General features: G+C 37.7%; 1 protein-coding gene across 10 annotated transcripts in view; it reads left to right on the top strand.

Moving 5' to 3' along the window:
- The window catches only part of ATF7IP (activating transcription factor 7 interacting protein), an 85,460-nt gene that overhangs the window by 53,812 nt on the left and 13,036 nt on the right, over positions 1-18,612 (top strand). For 6 of the 10 annotated variants that reach the window (XM_071551927.1, XM_071551934.1, XM_071551924.1 and 3 more), the window contains exon 11: positions 947-8,609. In XM_071551927.1, the coding sequence (XP_071408028.1) occupies positions 947-2,392 (1,446 nt within the window). In that variant the 3' untranslated portion in view covers positions 2,393-8,609. Of the gene's footprint in view, positions 1-946; positions 8,610-15,892; positions 15,972-18,612 lie in introns of those variants that run through there. The other 4 variants (XM_071551932.1, XM_071551930.1, XM_071551929.1 and 1 more) reach the window with 1 other exon arrangement.

Here is an 18,612-nt window from a genome sequence, read left to right as displayed (position 1 = left end):
TTCCTTGTCTAAAATTTGTTGAACTTTATTTGAAATTTGAAGGTTGAAATTAAGCTATTTAAAATTATTGATAAATAATTTTCTTTCTGTATATAGATATTTCATAAAGCACCTCATACTTTTACATTGCTGTTAACCAGAAGTTATTTTATTAAGGGGAATAAAATTAATTTCTTCTAGCCAAAATCTTCAAATTCATTAGTGTTTCAAGGTACAGTTATATTTAAATTGTATTCCAAAGCTGGAAGAAACTATGCTGGGCAATATACTGATTTTCAGCTGTTGCAGAAATAGTCTGGCAAAGGAAGTCAGTATTTTAGAGTATAAATTGTGCCTCACCCTACCTTTTTATTAAGGCATTTTGTAAAGAATGACTGTTTGGAATTTCATTTTTCAATGATACCTGTGGATTATAGCTATTAAAACACTTGTCAGTACTTGATACATAGGAAATCCAGTACCAGAATGGATGATGGAAGTGCAGTTTTAAGATTTAATTTTCAGTATAGGATACGTATTCTGGAATTTTGCTTTAGTTAGAGCCTGAAACCCAGAAAAAACGTTTGGAAAAACAGATTGTGTGTGATAGTGGTATTTAGCAGGAAGGTGAGCAAGGAGGAGGGAAATAGGACATAGGATGTTTTCCGGTTTTCAGTCATCTGTTGTGTATGTTCTAGGTTTGCTTTCCATGAAATCAGTTAAAGCATGTGTAATGCCGTGGTTAAAAAAGACCTGATGCATTTTAATTGACTAGTGAGGTCTGGAATTGACATGCCATGTCATTTGAAAAACCCAGATGATGCCACCTGCTTTTTGTTATATAAAATCCAAAATATTATATATTACCCCACACACTTCACAGCTCTGAGATCAAAAAGTAGTTGGCTGTGTGCCAAATACCTGTGGCATGTTTGATGGTACAACTTTGATCAATTGTTTCGAAAAGCAGTTGAAACAGGAAGAGACTTCATCAGAAAATAAAGCAGCAGTAGAAGCAGCACAGACGAACTTTAACTTCCCTGAGGATGTTCTCTTTGGCTTGGAGGAAGAGGAAGAGGATGCTAAGAGCATCAAAAACACCCACAAGCAGACTGGCTGGGCAGCTAACCTATTAAAACAGTGGCTGGCCAAAAATGGCAAGGATCCTAGCTTTGAATTGGTCCCAGTAAGTGAACTCAATGATACCTTAAAAGAGTTTTATTACACAATAAGAAATCACGATGGAAACACCTACAGTGTGGCAAGCTACAAGTCAATGCGGGCTGGCTTAAACCGGCATCTCAAAATGCCACCTTATAATCGTCAGATTTGCTTAATGAAGGACAAAGAGTTTGCCAGTGCAAACATGGTGTTTGAGAGCGTGCTGAAGATGCTGCGCATGCAGGGGAAGGATGAGACTCACCACCATCCCCCTATCGCTGCCGAGGACTTGCGTAAGATTAAACAGTCTGGTGTGCTGGGTTTGCACAGTCCACTGGCGCTCGTCAACAAGGTGTGGTTTGATTTGCAGTTGCATTTTGCCAAGCGAGGGAGGGAAATTTTGAGAGATTTGGCTCCAGATGCATTTGTTGTTGAGAAGGACAAGAACGGGCGTCGATATGCTATGTTTAGGTATCCTGGCAAAGGAAAAAATGCAGAAGATCCTCATAAAATGGGTAAAATGTATGATATGCCAGGGGACCCAAACTGTCCTGTTTTTTCCTTGGAACTTTATTTGTCCAAATTGCCTCCAGAACCCCCTGCCTTTTATCTGCACCCCTTAAAGCTAACATCAGAGCAAATGCAAGAGCAGCCTGTCTGGTACAAAAGAGAACCGATGGGTGTGAACTACCTAGGTACCATGATGCCCAGGATAAGTGTGGCAGCCAGGCTCTCTCAGCGCTACACCAATCATTCTCTTCGAACTACCACCATCCAGGTACTGTGTGAAGCAGGACTGGGGCCTAGAGAAATAATGGCAGTGACAGGCCATCGCTCTGAGTCTGCCATTAGACACTACTGGGGATCTGCAGAGGTTCGCTACAGGGCCTGGTCGGATATAATGGAAAATAATGCCCACAATTACCTGTATAGCAAGATCCCAAATGAAGTGATAAAAGAATCACTGTCTGGTGCCTCCACCTCTTCTGTTAAACACGTTGTTCTAAAACAAAACAAAATTTTATTTCCTACGAAATCTGTGGTGCGGCCTGGCACTAACTCTGTGGCTTTAGTCCCTGAGGGACACCCAGCTCTGAATTGCAAAAGCCCCATCCTGTTGAGCCACAGTTCTTCCAAGGTCTTTCTCCCCAAGAACATGAACAGTGGGAACCAAACTGCCGGTCCCCTTCAAGGCTGTTGTAACAAACCTGTGTTTATAAATCGTGTGATAAAACAAGAACCAATGACCTGATGCTTCTGTAATAGAACTGATTTCAAATGAATTGCTAAAATGGAAAAATGATCAGATTTGTTTTTTCACTTGGTCTACTAAGAAAATTTCTTATGGTCTAGTGAAGCAAGTAGTATCCTGTTTGCACTCATTATGTGAGCCATGGAACAGAAACTTAGAGCAGGGCTTGGAGTTGGTATGACTTTTTGTGGCAGCTGGGACTCTTTAAGCGGCTGAGCAGAGCAATTTTAAAAATATTAAAGGGAAATACTGATTTCCACTTAGCTGAATTTATGCTTTCTGCACTAAGAGCGTGGCTTTTATGTTTTGTGAAGAGTGTATTCATTGTACCATTTTGTGCCTGCTGGCACTGATGTAGCATCTTACAAATCAAATACTTGATTACTGAAGAGCATGGAGAAGGTAGAAGCTGAATGAAATAGACACAGATACACTACAAATATATACATATTCATAAAAACACCTGGAATTGCTTGACTACTGTCACCCTCTGTTCAAGTTGTTATCAGACCTACCAGAGTATTGTGCCTTTTTTTTCGTGTTTTTTTTTTAGCTAGATAATACTTTTGGCTTAAGATTTCAATCATTCTGTTCTCCAAAGACACTATTTGATAAGCATGGTATTAAGATCTCTTCAGTTGTGCCTGAAATGAGAAAAACATTCTCAAAAGAGCTGAAAACAGGTTTGTTGCTTAAATGGCAGGTAGATTTGAAGTGTTGTCTCTGTGCTTGTGAGAGTTTTTTTTGTGTTGCTTCTCACCCACCCCTTCCTTACATTTCACATCATCTTTACAGTATAGTCTTTGTCATTTTAGTATAAGTCTTCATGTCTTCATGAAACACATCATGTCTTCTCCACAGAACCCTAAACAAATGCTAGTTTTTGATTTTAACTTCTTCAGATTAGTAAAGTGATCCTGTCATTAAATTTTCCATAGATGTTTACAGGTTAGACATTCTCAGGATAGTTGATATAGTAATAATTTTTGTCAGAGAATCTGAAAAATACAGGACCTTCCTGTAAATAAAAACAGAAAACTGATCATAGAATCACAAGTTGTGGTAGGTCGACTTTGGAAGAAGAAACAGCATAGTGTTTAAAACTGGTTTTCCATTAATATTAACTCAATGAAGTAAGAATTGCTTTGCCCTTTTCAAGTGTGTGTACTCACACACACCATGCTAAGGACTTCACTGGAAGTGTTCATGTTACTCAGCAATGGACAAAATAGAGAAAAATCCCAGCTGAAATGACAGAATGACCATGATAAACTCTTAATTCTGTGGAGAACTTCCTTGCTGGGATAGGCTTTCAAATACTGACCAAGATTTATCACTGGTCTACATAGACACTGCTATAATCTGCACTTGATGCCTGAACTTTGGAGTTTTTATCTTGGCTGGTAATGTTTACCCCTGTGGCCTTGGGTAAGTTACTCACATTTAATGCATCAGTTTTCCCAAGTGTAAGACCTGCACATTGCTCGATTTTTTTGCTAGATCACGTTAAAGATTAAAATGTTCTGAAAGTTCTGTAGTCATATTACATATTATATTTACAGTCACTCTTTATTTGCTGCTGTTCTAATTATTGAGATCATTGATCAGATCTAATTGTTAATATAAAAATTATTTCTGCAGAGTCCTGTACTTCCTTAGTTGCAGCACTAACTTAGAACATCAGTGACTACAGGAAAGCAAGCATGGTTCAAGGATTATAATTTTGTCAAGCCTAAAGTAAATAAAAGAGAAATGGTAAAGAAATAATCCTTTCTAATATTTAGATAGAAGAAAAAGTAAAAAAACAAAGAGCAAAAGAGTTCTTAAAATACAGGAGAACAGTGTAGTAACTTATTCTAGGTATATATCTAGATACTTATTTAGGATATGTGCTGGTTTAAAGGCGAACCAGCAGGGGAAATGAACTCACCACGAGAGAGATTATAAGTCAGACCTAAAATTTAATAATAATATTACAATAGCAACACTGACACACAAGGGAAATTGCTTTCAACTCACAAAAACCCAGCAGTATAACCCAGTGTCCTGGGGCACAAACCCAAGGGGGGTTTGTTTGCCCTTGTGCTGAGACCCCTGTGGTTCCCCCAAGTCCAGAGCAAAAGGAAAAGAAAAAACCTGTTGGTGCAGACGAGGGCTGTGGTCTGGGCAAGAGCAGTGATCTCCTCCTGTCAAGGTCCTACTGCTGCTCTGGATCCGACGAGAGGTTCCCGAGGTCTTCTTACCCACCACTTATGTACCCTCAGGGAGCACTCAGTCCCTCCCCCTGGGTGGGGACTCACACAATGGGTGATTCACTCTGGGAGCCAGGGGGTGTTGAGCTGTTGATGGCCCATTAGCAGCTCCGCCCCCCTCAGGCTGGGTGTGAAGGTGATAATGGCTCCCTGGGCAGCTGCTGCTAATGGCCCATTGTCCTTGGGGAATGAATAGAGGGGGTGGAATACACAGGTTTGATCACCACCACACAGGGTTAGCTGGTCCCTCCAGCTGAACTAGGACAGGATAACATAGATTTCCAAATTTAAGGGATTCATAGAACTCATAATTCAGCCACACTGGCCAATTTAATTTCTTGTTTGAAGAAATTCACCCTAAACTTTTACCAGGATGGGCATGTATTGCTTTCCCCCCCACAAAAAAACACTCCTGTCTTTATCTCAGGTAGTTGCTTCTTCCAGCATACTGGCGTTGAGCATTTATCCTGCAGAAACAAGTAAGGTATGTTGCCAGGAGATGGTTGGTTTCTGTTCCCTTTTGCTGTGTGCTGTGGGCACACCGAGCACATGCCCTGCTCTGGTCCTGACTGCATCTGGGTGACTTACTGGTAACAGCGTATTGCTGATGGCTTCATTCTTTAACATAAATCTAGTTGTTGATTAAAATAGAAAAAGGGAATCTTTGGCCAATCTTGGCATGTCTCTGATACTTTTTGATTATCATTTGGCTTCTAACTTGATTTCCATTCTGTTAGCATATAATAGGGTATTTTTGGATTCTGATTTGTTGAATTCTGATTCTATTGGCACCAACTATACAGTGTCCTCTTACTACCTTCAGTTTGAACCTAATACCTCAGAGCTATTGACTGCAGTATTACTGGCTTCTGGGGTTTTGTAGGGGACAATTTCTTTTTAATGAGTATAGTGTTCCTAGTTTGGGCTGGAAGTATTGCTTCACAGGAACTGGGGTCATTGTTCACTAAGCTTTCCATTAATATTTGAATTAATTCTAATTAGTGGAACATCTTTCCAGAACTAAAAAAAATCTTTCTCCTGTTTCCCCTCCCACCTATAGTGTTAAATGAATCTTTGCTACATGTATCAGATTCTAGAAAAACTGAAGTAGACAGAGTTGGGTGTTTTGCTGCTTTTGTGAAGTCAACTTTGGCTGTGAGTGAAGTAATATGGGGAGTAGGGTGGCAAGTTTCAGGTCTGTCCTGCTCATTGCAATACAGGTTATACTTTGTGAACATCATGAATTGTACTTCTCAGTCAGGGTATCAGCAGAGAACTTCAAACAGCAGGATAACAGTTCCTTTTTTTTTCCTGTTATTTGCTCACTGTAAGTGAACTTGGTTGTTGAACCCACAGGTTAAGTACAGTTTGTTTGTCTAAACTTAAATTTAGGCTTTGGCTGTAAACTTGATGCAAAATTGTTACTCATCATTTAAAATTCACTTTAAAAATCTGAATATAATAAATATTCTTTGAAATAAATTTGTCATTTCTCTCTCTTGAATTTTCTAATTAGATCTTTTCCTAAAATAAGACTATTTCATTTTACTTGCCAAAAAAAAAACCCAAACCAAAAAAAACCCAACAAACAAAAAAACCCAGCACTTAGTTGTATCTCAGTTAGCTAAACTATTTTTCTTAATACTGGCTGCTATGTTATTGATTAAATTCCATTTCCCTTGATGGAAAGAGATGACTGAAAACAGTGGGGAATGACTGGGACCTTATATAATACATCCATAAATTTAGATTTGCCTCTCATTTTCATAATTCAGCTTTGGTACTAGTGCTACTTGGGTTTTGTGTGTTTTTCTGTTAAGTTTGGAAATCTCAGCTGTTACTTTTTATGAAGTTGGCACGATATCTGACAGTATGTTAAATATTCTGTGCTGAAGCATCTTTTCTGTACTCTGTAAAGCGATCCATTGTGCAGTGTCCCAAATACCTGAAAGCATTAGAAGGATGCTTTGAAACTGAATGTGTTCTTGGGTTTGTTGTTGTTTTAGTCTGGTATATCTGGTTATCCTAAACTGTACATCTTCTCAGTAATTGCTGTTTAGGGGCCAGCATAGTCGAAGTTTTCAGTAAGCAACTTGGACATATGATTTACTGTATGACTAATTTTCCTTTTCCAGCCTTCCTCTGTTTCTTGGTCCAAAAGGATGGCCACAGGGATGTGAGAGGGGGAATCCTACCATGTTTGTGTTAGTCTCTCATCTTCACCTTTTTCCTGCATCCACAGAAATTTAAGGGTTGTTGTTTAGTCCCAGTCATTTTGCCAATGGCCATTTCAGTGCCTTTGGTTCTAAAGTTGCATTTCTGAAGACATGACAAGCACTTTAATGTATTGGGGTAAATGTTATTGTTACCGAGGCAAAGGCATCTTTAATTATATAGCAAATCTTTAGAATGGTTTATAAGTATTTTAGTATGAATCCCAGTTATAGATAGAGGATTTATATATAGTATATAAAATATATGAATATAGTTATGATATACTGAGACAGTCTGTGAAAGCAGCTTTTATTGTATTGCAACATGAAGTAGAAGTGAACAAATTTGAACAGTATTTGTTGTGTTAAAAATGACTAGCATAAGGCAATCTTCAAGAACAATTGTGTCATATTTATTAAAACACCAGGTCAGGTGAATAGTCTTTTTTCCCCTGTTCCCTGCTCCACATGCACCTTATCCTCTTAAGGAGTAAACTTTTTTCCCAGTCTTAATTTCAGCTGTGCATTTCACTTTTCAGCTAATATTAGTGTTTAAAATTGAAGTCCACAGTGTCCTATCCATTTCCCATTGTTTCTGACATACCTTAATTTGTTTGGTTGAACTACAGTTTAATTTAAGCTATTTTGCTGACTGTTGGAAACTCATCTGGTAAAATGTTAATAAAGTACATTTATAACTTCTATCCCTTTACTTTCTAACGTGTAATAAACTTTGTGAATGTCTCTTGGGAAATAATGTGAGCAAAGTGGATATGTCAGCTTACAATTTATAAGCAGCTATTAATTCTATATTGTTGAAGCGTTATTGATTAATATGTTTCCTTGCATTTCATGGTTTTGTCACTGAAAATAAACATATATAATTATGTATGTAAAATGGGCTACTTGACTTTTGTCTCTGATCCTGGGGTTATGTTTATACTGTTTAAAATGCTACCAGCTCTCATCTACGAGGTGGAATCTTTGCCCGAGACTAATTAGAAATCTAAATTACAAAGATGTTACCAGGATGTCATGTAGCTGAATTGGATGACTGTTTTAAGGAACAAAATTAAAGTGAATCCGTTCTTGTGTGACTTTTAAAGTGATTTGTCTCTCCCTGCAATCATATCTGTGTTACCCTAAACCACACCCAGCTAATGAGAGCAGCTTTTAAAGAGTAAATATACTTGTGTATTGTAGGCTCAAATCTGTCATTTGGGGTCAAAAAATTTGAGAAAAATATTAAAACCATCTAACGGATTGTGTCATTAGTTCAGACATGGAAAACAGATTTTAAAAGCTGCATTAAACCAATCCAAAAAGTATTATAAATGTATTTACTGTTTAATAAGATGGTCTTCCATCATCCAAGATGGGCATCCCATATAATACTATCGGGAAACCATCACTGCACTTTGGGGAAACAAGGTAGATGTTTCACCCTCCAAGAGTAAGAACCAGTAAAGAGATGTGTGTGCACATACATACATACATGTATGTGTTTATTGTATACCCTTGTAACTGTTTGATTAAGGAAAAGCAAATTACAGCAGTAGAAAAGTACTTTTAGCATTTTGTCAAGTGTTGCTTTATAACTTTTAGTTGGAATATTGATTTCTAGTGTCTAAAACCAGCTTTTCTGGCAATTGAGCATCTTATTTATGTTCTCGTTAATAAGGGTAGCTAAGGCAATGCCTGCTCTTTGCACCAAAGAAATGAGAGGGCATATAATACTTAGTGGTTACTATGACTGGTTATTCATTTTTTCCATGCTGGAATTGTTTAGGAAGTGTTATAGTACCAATTAAATGCAAGGGGAACACAACAATCTTGTGAATGCCATAGGTAAAACTTCTCTTAAAAGTACTAGAGTATTATACGGGTATGCAACCACACACTATCAAAACATGTATTGTAGCCCTGTGGAATTTTGTTTGTGTAAACTATGATCTTCATAAACTGCTCACTTCATTGCATTATCATTTTCATTTTTATCTTGGTAAGAGAGAACAAATATGTTTGGTAACTGGTTGAGTAGATTTTCATGACATCTTTGCAAGGCTGGACTAATTACTTCAATTTTGTGGGATGTATTTCATTGGGAAAATTAACTATTAATGAGTGATAAGTCTGATTTGAACAGTCAGTGACTGAAATGTGCTCAAAAATGTATAAAAAATGTGATTTTCACAACTGCTTAGAATGTGCTTGAAATCTGTAGTTTTGTATATGGATGAGTGAAAATGAAATATCAACCTTGTAATTATGCAAACAAACACAGTATTGCCACCCTTTCCACATACACACTATTCCCAAAACATATTTTTAACATCACTCCCCATAATTTAAGGTTGACTTTGCTATTATATAACGCCTTGGTGCGTCATGTATTATTGTGGTGATATGATGCTTCATGGATTGTCTGTTTTACAACCCCCCAGAATTTTTTCTAGTTTGTAGAAACTGAATAATAAAATTGTCTGCACTGTGTCAGTGTGTCATACGTAATCTTCAGAATTTTGATCTTTACTACCCTGGAAGTAATTTTTATTTTGCAGTGTATTTTTTTTTGTTGTTGCATTTTTTGCCCCTTAATTTTTCACTTCTACATACTGAAATGCTCCTTTATAAAAAGCAGGTGGCATTACAATCAATAATATTATCTCTATGTGATGAACTGAGCTGTGGCGTTATATAATACCAAAATTTTTAAATCATATCCATCGTATCTGAATAGAGAAGGGCGTATTCAGAACTTTATTCAAAACACCAACATGGTTTTTCATGTGATACAATCCATGTGCATGTTACCAAGCTGTTCAGTTTGAGTTTTACAGAATCTTTCCCAGTTTTCTACAGTAGTTTGCCACTGACATACATATGCTGTGATGTTGTAAGTTCTGTGTTAAATTTCATAATTGTAGTTATTGTAGGAGGTAACCTCCTTTTCTGAATGTCACATCTGCCATACGTGCTTTGGCCTTTAAATCCCATCTCTTTTGCTACATTTGTTTTCCTTGTGGAATGGGAATAGCTTTTTTACAGACACCTACCCCCACCATTTTTTCTTTCTTTTCAAAATTGCAGTGGTGAATCAACCTAAATTGCAGCAGTAATGACCTGGAAAAGTTGCTGAATAGCAAAGCTGAGGTGATCTTCTTTCTCCCACTACGATGTATTTTACAACGGTGAAGTGGTTCAGCATGTGCAAGAATATACAATTATAGTAGCCTGTCTCAATGTCCCCTCATTTCTACATAGAGATGAGGAGACTGCTTCAGAATCACTCAAACACCAGAGACAGCCTTTAATGTTACTGTGAGGCTGATTCCTTTCTGATTCCCCTTTATTGATTTACTGTTTGCTGGTGTATAGTTTAATTATTAGGTAATGCAGTCAATGAAATACAGAATATAGTGACAATCTTCCAAAAGAAAGAAGAATGTTCTTAATTAAAAACATTTCATTGGTTTTATTACAAATCTTAATTGTGACTTCAGGTTCAGGTGGCCCTGTTCACTGCATTTTTGACAAGTTTAACCATTTTTATTGCCTCTAAGAACCCTTTTATTATTGTAGTTATTTTTTTAATATCTATAATATCCATATAACACTGGTTCTAGAAAGCTGATGTATAATATTTTTTTTTCTCAAGGACAATTATTATTTTTGCTTTTCCCCATAAGTATATTGTGTTTGTTGGTACATCTCTTTCTCAATACTTTCTTTAATTCTTAAAAAGCATGTGGATGGGCTTGGAAGAAAGTAGGTGGTCTGTGGTCCATGTGTATGCAGTAGGAAAATGCATGAATTTCTGAGTATAGGTCATTTTTACTGTTTGTTTGGAGAAAACCTTGAATTGAAGTGTAGTTACTGAAAGATGAGTAGAGATATTATGTAAGTAATTAAAACAAAGTCTTTCTAGTAGTTTTCATGGTAGAGAATATCTGAAAACATTACTCAGGATAATCAGTCCTATAGATCACATCTCAGCAAAACTTCTGCAGTTAGTAGAACAATTAGAAATATCAATTTATGGTATTAATTTGAGAAAAAAATGCAGAAATCTGAGCAGTTGGATTCATTTTATACATGCTTTTTCATTGTTTTACCTTCCATAAGCACCATAAAGCAGTTTCAGTTTCACTGCTGAGGAGGCGTTTAGAGGAGGTTATGGCTTAGCGTCTGTTTCAGGACCCAGCAGGTCTCATTCTGGTATTTGAAAGGGATGAGTATTTCTTCTTCAGTTTTGCCCTTTCTTCAAGGGTCTTTCAGTTGCTGCTTTCACAAGTTACGTGTTGGCCATTAAAATACTTTTCCTTCACCCTTGCCAAGTCAGATGTTTGCCTGGGGCGTTTGGCACACTGACAGATTGTTGCATGTTGGTAACTGCAGTAGGTTGGGATGTGACTTTGAAGCAGCTGAGATCGAGGGGCTGAAATTTGACCAGATTTTCTTTAAAGAGCACGGTTTTTGAAACAGATCAAGATTATAAATTGAAGGGCCTTCTCCTTGGTGGGCTGATTCAGGAAAAACACACAACAGTGAGAATAGCAAAATAACTTTACAATACATTTACCCCCTCCTCCCATATTTGTGGTGGTGCATGCTCATTTGCTGCTTGGCTTGTTATTTTCTTTTCTCCTGCTTACTTTTTTCCTCCCCTGCTTACTTTTTTCACCTTTGTTTCTGCTCTTAATCATACCTTGCAGTCCCTCTTCCCTGGCTTCAAACTCATGGTTTTGCCTTTTCAACTCGAAGTCGTGTGTGTCTTCTTGGGCTGGATGTACATTAGATTTCAGTGTGAAATGTTCAGTTACAGCACACATTGCTTTCTTGCAAAACATCTCAGTTGCAAATTGAAGCTCACCTACCAGCTGAAGAATAAAGATGTGACTATATTAAAATTAGGAAGTGAGAATTTTTCTTGTCTTCTTCCTCATTTTTTTCCCCATATGCATATTTAAAACCCTGGCATTTCAGAGTAGGATTTGTTAGGTTTAATTTTTAATCCCATTTTTAATTCCCTTTTTTTGTGGTATTGTTTTTTGTTAAGATCATTACACTGCTGACTGCCATACGAAAGCAGAAAGAAGTTTAAAGGCAGCACAGATACAGTTGTGGTTAACTGGATGGTTCAGCCCCTAGTGTTGCTACTTCCAGGTGGTACAAACTTTGCTCACCTACTATGGATAAAACAGGTCCAAAATATCAGTGTGAATGACAGTATTTTGAAGGATTTCTACTTACTTGAAATTTAAGGGCATACAACATTAAGATAGATGAGCTGTTCAGAAGGTGGTTTGGCAGTTTACAGGTTTTTTTCAATCTCATTGTAAACTTTTTTCTGCTTGATTACTAGCATTTACCCAGATGCTATTCTGAACAATCAGATTTAAGCCGACTTCTGGTCTGTTTGGAGAGTGGTGGGCTGGTTCTGACAAGTGATGAAAGGGTTGTTTGGGCCAGTTGTGATTTTGTTTGCTGTGGTTGGGTTTGTTTGGTTTTGGTTTTGCGTTTGATTTTGTACCTGTGACATTTTAAATAGATACAAATCACTTTTTATTGATGTGGTTATTTTGTTTCTGTTTCAGTTTATTTGATATTCTAGGGTGACTGAAGGTTTTGTTACTAAGACCTGCTAGGCAGTATGTGAACTAAAGCATCATATGTTTGAGGTTCTCATGAAGTGGTTTTAATTATTTCATTAGTGTGACTGCACTGATGAGGTGTTAAGATTGCAGCTCTTCTGCAGAGATCAGCTGAAGCAGGTTAATGTTGGATTCCTGTGTTTGGAGATAGCTAAAAAGTCATAGCAGACCAGAATGCTTTGACTTTGCTTTTCTGCTTTACCAGTTTCTACCCACATGCTTGCTGAAATCTAATGTTAGGAGCTGAAAAGCTTCTTTCTGAATTCTCTTTTCATTCCTGGATTTGAGATACCTCTAAGTATCTGAAAAATGTGTGCCAACACTACAGGGTATAGAAATGGATATTTCTGCTCCTTTTGAATGTAGGTGGATGCTGCAGGTACTGCAAATCCTGACCTTTATGGCAGGCATAATTAGCAGTCTGTTTTGTGTGGGGATACTCTAGGTAGGAAACACAGTGTTTGGTGTGGTAGAACACAGTAAGGTTGTGGCAGCCGAAAAAGGAGAGGGCACAGTTCGCAGGTGTCACACACAAGATATTTTATTAAATCACTCCAGGAAGAAAGTGAAAAGGGAAAAATTAGGAAAAGGCAAAAGCTAAAGCTAACTTCAAGTTACACAATATATATTGTAAAATCCCACCCATGGCCACCTCCCATTTGTTGAATAGCAATGTCCATAAACTTCATTACAGCTTCTAATTGGATGTCACTCCTTGCCCAGATGTTCTCTCTTCTGTGAGAAATTTATCTCTTCAACATTCCTTTCTCATGGATAGCTTCTCCCAAAACCTCCTTATCTCATTTTGTTTTTGCTAGCCTGCTGGTTTTTCTCACAGGACTAATTAAGTTTCAGTGTTCACATCTCCGTACCAAAAGGTACCAACTACTAGGCCTCTGAGACTACCTGCAGCTCCAAAGGCCTCCCTCAACTCAAAAACTCCTAAAAATCCTCATAGTTTGGCATTTTTAGTTTTTCAAGTTTCCTTAAAATTTTTCTGTGCTCCTAAATTCCATTTGAGGGAAATGCATGGTCAGTGAACTGAGGGGAACCAGCTGGTGAGGCTGGGGAGTCAGGCCTTCCTGGGGTGCTGTGTGTGGAGTAGCTGCAGTGCATGCCCTGCAAACAGGAGTGGGGGATGTATCCCAGAGCACCACTCAAAGACAGATCAGCTTCTAGTGTGGGTTGCTGAAAGAACTCAACTACTTACGGGGATGGCTCCTGTGAGGGGATTGCTATCAGGGTCATTTAGTAGAAAACCTTGAACAGTGTGGCTGACTAAGAGAAGGTCTTGCCTTCTGACAGTTGCAGGTATGAAACCTTGTCAGGTGATTTGATTTAATACTTGCCTGTTTAACTAACTCGAGATTTTGGCCTTCCAGACACACCACAATAAAGTAATGCATGCTGTGACACTTGCTGACTGGGAAGTTCAAAGAACTTTCTCAGCTGGCACAGTCAAGTTTGGCTTCAAAACAGTTAGTTGTCATACAGAGTATTTTTCTAAGGATTTTGATTTCCTTGCAGAGGAAGAATTTAAAGGACATTGCTTCAGACTAATGTATTTTAGAGCGGGAATAAATTCATAGCTTGGTGTTATTTCTTTTCCTTTTTCAGTTCTTCATAAATCTCCCTCTACATTTTTCAATCTTCTTTCTCCTGACAGAGAGAGCTGTAGTTCAAATACACATTGCTGACTGGGAAGTTCATCAAGTTGGAATGACATTCCTCTTGATTTTATGCTAATCAGTTTGTCATTGATTATTTTAATGTGCCTTTTATCTTAAGCTTCAAGTGGGTAAATCAGCTCATCATACTAAGAAAACTGAAGTTAGAAAGTATTTTAAATAGAAACCACTCAACAGAAGAATTCTGTGGTTAATAATTCTGAAATATGTTTATGTATAGCAAAGATAAAAGTCCCTGTAGAGATCTCTTCTATCACCTGTGAACATAAGTACTTGAATATTTCTTACTCAAATTGTGTGTTGTAGTTTATTAGCAGATTTTCGTTAGTGACAGGATCAGAACTTAAGGCAAGAAGTAATAATGTGTAATGAAGGGAACAGTCACATCAGGCACTCCAAATTCAGTGACTGATAATTCCAACACAGCTTTTGCTTGCATTTAATAATCTTTTGCTGGTCAGAACCTTGCCTGTGTGAGAATTGTCTTTTGGGCCTCCTTAAAGGCTTACTTTTACCCCAGTGAAAGGTCACAGAGCAGACAATCTCAGTGCTTAGGCTGTGTGGATCTGTCCCCATCCGACTGCACAGAAAAATCACTAATCGATCTTCCTAAGGTATACCATGTCAGTATTTGTACAGACCATGTGGGTCTGATAACTCTTACCCTTTTTTCCATGTTAACTGCTGAGAGGTTTTCCATAACTATGGGGGTTTTGTAACCCTTTGTCTGTCCTAAGGAATTTGGTATGCTCTAATCCATAAATCAGTCCAGCAAGAAATTATCATCTCTTCCACACAACAACAAAGAAACCACAATTAATTTTTGCAGCAAGTTTAAGGAACTAGAATATCATTCAAGATTTTTTTTCTAAAAAGTGTATTTCAAAACACAGAAATATATAGAATCTCCTCCACCTAAAGGAATATGTTGTTTTTTCTGGTCTGAACAGTCAAGGGACAGCAATTGATCCAGAAGATAAATCTTGTTTGACGGTCCTCTAGGTTTTTTGTTATAGCATACAGCTTTCACAGTACCTTAAAAGATCCCTTCATGCTCTCTAAAGGGATGGTTACAAACAGCTTCATATGTAGAATAATAAAATGCAAAAATTTGTGATAATGAGTGAGAATACAGGAATAACATTACTGGATACAATTGGAGTTTTCTGTTGGCTTTTGATACATTCTGTAAGCATACAGGTCCCAGTGTAGCTTTCCTCTTTTTTGTTATTGTGAAGTCAGTGTCTTTATAAGCGCATAGGCCAGGCTGTCTCAAGATCAGTAATATATTGTCCTGGTGACTGTTCTGTCAAAAGATTATACTACTACAGAGGAGAGCACAGATTACAAGCAGATAAAAATATTCAGAGTCATGGTTGAAATATACCCTACAATAGAATATTTCTATGCATTTACCTGTAAAACAACAATATGCTACTAGTCAGCAGAGTTTTTCACTCTTTAGAAAGCTGAAAACACTTTAATACTTGTTACTCCAATACAGTCACTTGGTTTTCACCTGTTCAAGTCCTGAGATATTTGTCTGAAATTTCCTCCTCCTGCTCATTTCATCAGTTCCTTTCTAATCAATATCAGTTCTGAGACTTCTCCTTCTGAATATGAAATTTGTGTCCCTTTTCCACCTGTATTCTCTGGATTTGCTTTTGCAAAATGAAGGAGTTTTGTCTTTCAGAGCGGGAAGGTCACAGCAAGTGAATCAGGAGGTGTCATTGATCTTACACTGGATGAAGAAGACGATGGCTCCTCTCAAGGTAGGTGGAAAATACTTGCTGGCTGCAGGGGTAATTGAGCTGCAAGTATTATTTTATCATGTGAATGACAGAATAAACTTCTGTTTCTGCTTAGTGTATTTTTTCCCTGTGTTTCAGTTAAATAGGACTTTTGTTAAATAGGCATTAAATAAAATGAATTTTATTTATAATCTCTTAAGATTTTTACCTTTCCCTTAATTTAAGCCTTGTTGCTATTTTTCCTTAAATCTGTTAGGCTTGGGGAGTAATTTGAGGCCTTTGAATTCTTGATAATACTTTAGAAAATTCCTCTGGATGTATTTCTTTTTTCTGTTTACTGATTAATACCAATACCAATTCTACAAGTGATATTCAAGCATTAGATTATTATAGCTTCTAATCTTTTGTTTAACTAAAACACTTTGTGTGTAAGGGTTTAAAGACCAAATGCAAATCTGTTGTTTGCTTCAGGGCTGTATGCCAAGATCAGAGTAAATATAGTTGTGCTCTTGTATCCTTTGGCAGTCTGGATGCACTTCATCTTTTAAAAGAATACACTTGTTTTATAAGTCTTGCATAAATGTTGGCAGATCTAATTATAGTTAGCATTGGATTAGTGAAGAGTTATAGTACTTCAGAGAAGAAATATGAGTCTGTACTAAAGGCTGTGTATTGCGCTGCCATATTCATTGAAAAAAAAAACCCTATGTTTCTGCTACTGGAGATAAAATTTTCCTTCTGTGTGGTCTGTAAATGCACATCCCTGCACTGAATTCTGAAGTCCAACCATGAAGAAGTTTGATTCCTCTGGAAAACCTCAATAGCTATTTGACCAGCTAGTGCATTCAAGTTCTACACAAACATTTTTAATAGCTTGACTTGCTTTGTATTTGTGCTACACAAATTTAGAAAATCATATTGGCACGTGGTGGCATTTCTTTCAATGTGGAAGAAATCAGAGTCATAGAATGGTTTGTATCGGAGGGGACTGTAAAGATCCCGTTCCAACCACCCTGCCATGAGTGAGCACCTTCCACTTGACCAGGTTGCTCAGAGCGCCATCTAGCCTGGCCTTGAACACTTCCATGTGATCTTACCACCTAAAGGGGAGTGCACATGGTATGCAAGGGTTAGCGTTAGGGTTAGCGTTAGGGTTAGCGTTAGGGTTAGCGTTAGGGTTAGGGAAGCATGATCTAATTCAGATAGCTGTCTGGTGCTCTTACCAGTAGAGGATATGTGGTGCATAGTGAATTGAGTATGATCCATTGAGTATGTTCTCATTTCAGTTTAAGTAATTATTCCCCCCATATTGGCACTGACGGGACTACAGCTGAAACGGTGTCCAGTTTTGTCTCCCTGTTCCTTGAGCTCAGAAGGCTTGTGGTAGCACTGGAGAAGGATTAATAGATGGTGTCCAGGTGTCAGGGGTGCATAACCTGTGAGAAGAGATCAACAGACCATGCCATGTGTGGCAAAGAGCAAAACAAGAAAGAGGCAGTGAAATAGGAGCCTACAACTACTTGGAGGATAGTTACAAAGATGATGGAGCACAGCTCATCTCAGCAGCGCCAGATGATGTACTAAGGGGCAGTGATCATGAAATACAAGTTCAGGAGGTTCAAGTTGAGCTTGAAGAGAAAAGAAATCACTGTAGTGCAGCACAGAGGGATGGTAGAAGCTCCACTCTTGAAATGTTCTCAAGACTCAGCAGCTCAAAACCAGAAGTCATTTGAATTAGTGTTGGTAACAGTCCAGCCTCAACAAGAAATTGGACTGCATGGCCACCAGAGGTCCTTTTCTCCTCGGATTTTGAATTGCTGAGCTGAGTAGAATAGCTGTTAGAATAGCTCAGGCAATCAAGTTTCTACCACTGTCATCTCCTCTGAGAGTTACTTCTCAAAAAGATAAAAAGATGGTTGCCCTTGGACTGTGCAAGCCTGTCAAGTAAGGTTGACCTTCTATTTAATATTCTGTAAAAGACACCCAGTGGATAGATTTTCGTGGATTTATGGTATGTTTTAAAGTAATGTGTCTCAGTGTTGTAATGTATATCAGCTAAACTCTTTCTGTCAAAAGCAACATTTTCCAGAGAGTTTTTTTCCTCCCTGTTTGTATTAAGTAGATGTTCACCTCACGATTGCTGTAAAAGAACTTTGTGGTTACACATGCAACTCTAAGATGCTTCTCTAGGTAGAAGTGCTACAGAGTTCTAGCTTCATTACAGTGTAGTAATTTAATTCTTCCTTGGTTTCTTTGTTGGGGCCTGAGTCAGTGTCTTAAAAATATCTCCAGTAGGATAATTCTGAGGTTCTTTGCTCTTAGTTGTCACATTTTAGAAAACTGTCCTTTCATGAGGAGGAGGATTGTGGGCTATTTTCAGGCTGGGTTAGCTCCCGTGTGTCTCTTCACTGCAAAGCAGAAGCTGGACTGCCACTGACAGTCTGAAGCCATGCAGATTAGTTCATGTTTGTGTAGTACACTGCATCAAATTATTTAATAAGAATATTAAAACAATTACTAGATTAAAGTGGCTTTCTAATCTAAGAAAGATATATGTGTACTCTTGAAAACAACTATGTTCCACTTTTTTTTTGTAGGAATAATTATAATACATACAGTATCAGTTTTTTTATTTTGTGGGGTTGTTTTATCTGATGAAAAA

This window comes from Pithys albifrons, chromosome 3 (genome assembly GCF_047495875.1).
Source record: "Pithys albifrons albifrons isolate INPA30051 chromosome 3, PitAlb_v1, whole genome shotgun sequence".
Classification (NCBI taxonomy): Eukaryota; Metazoa; Chordata; class Aves; order Passeriformes; family Thamnophilidae; genus Pithys; species Pithys albifrons.
This window is presented reverse-complemented; position numbering and strand designations above follow the sequence as displayed.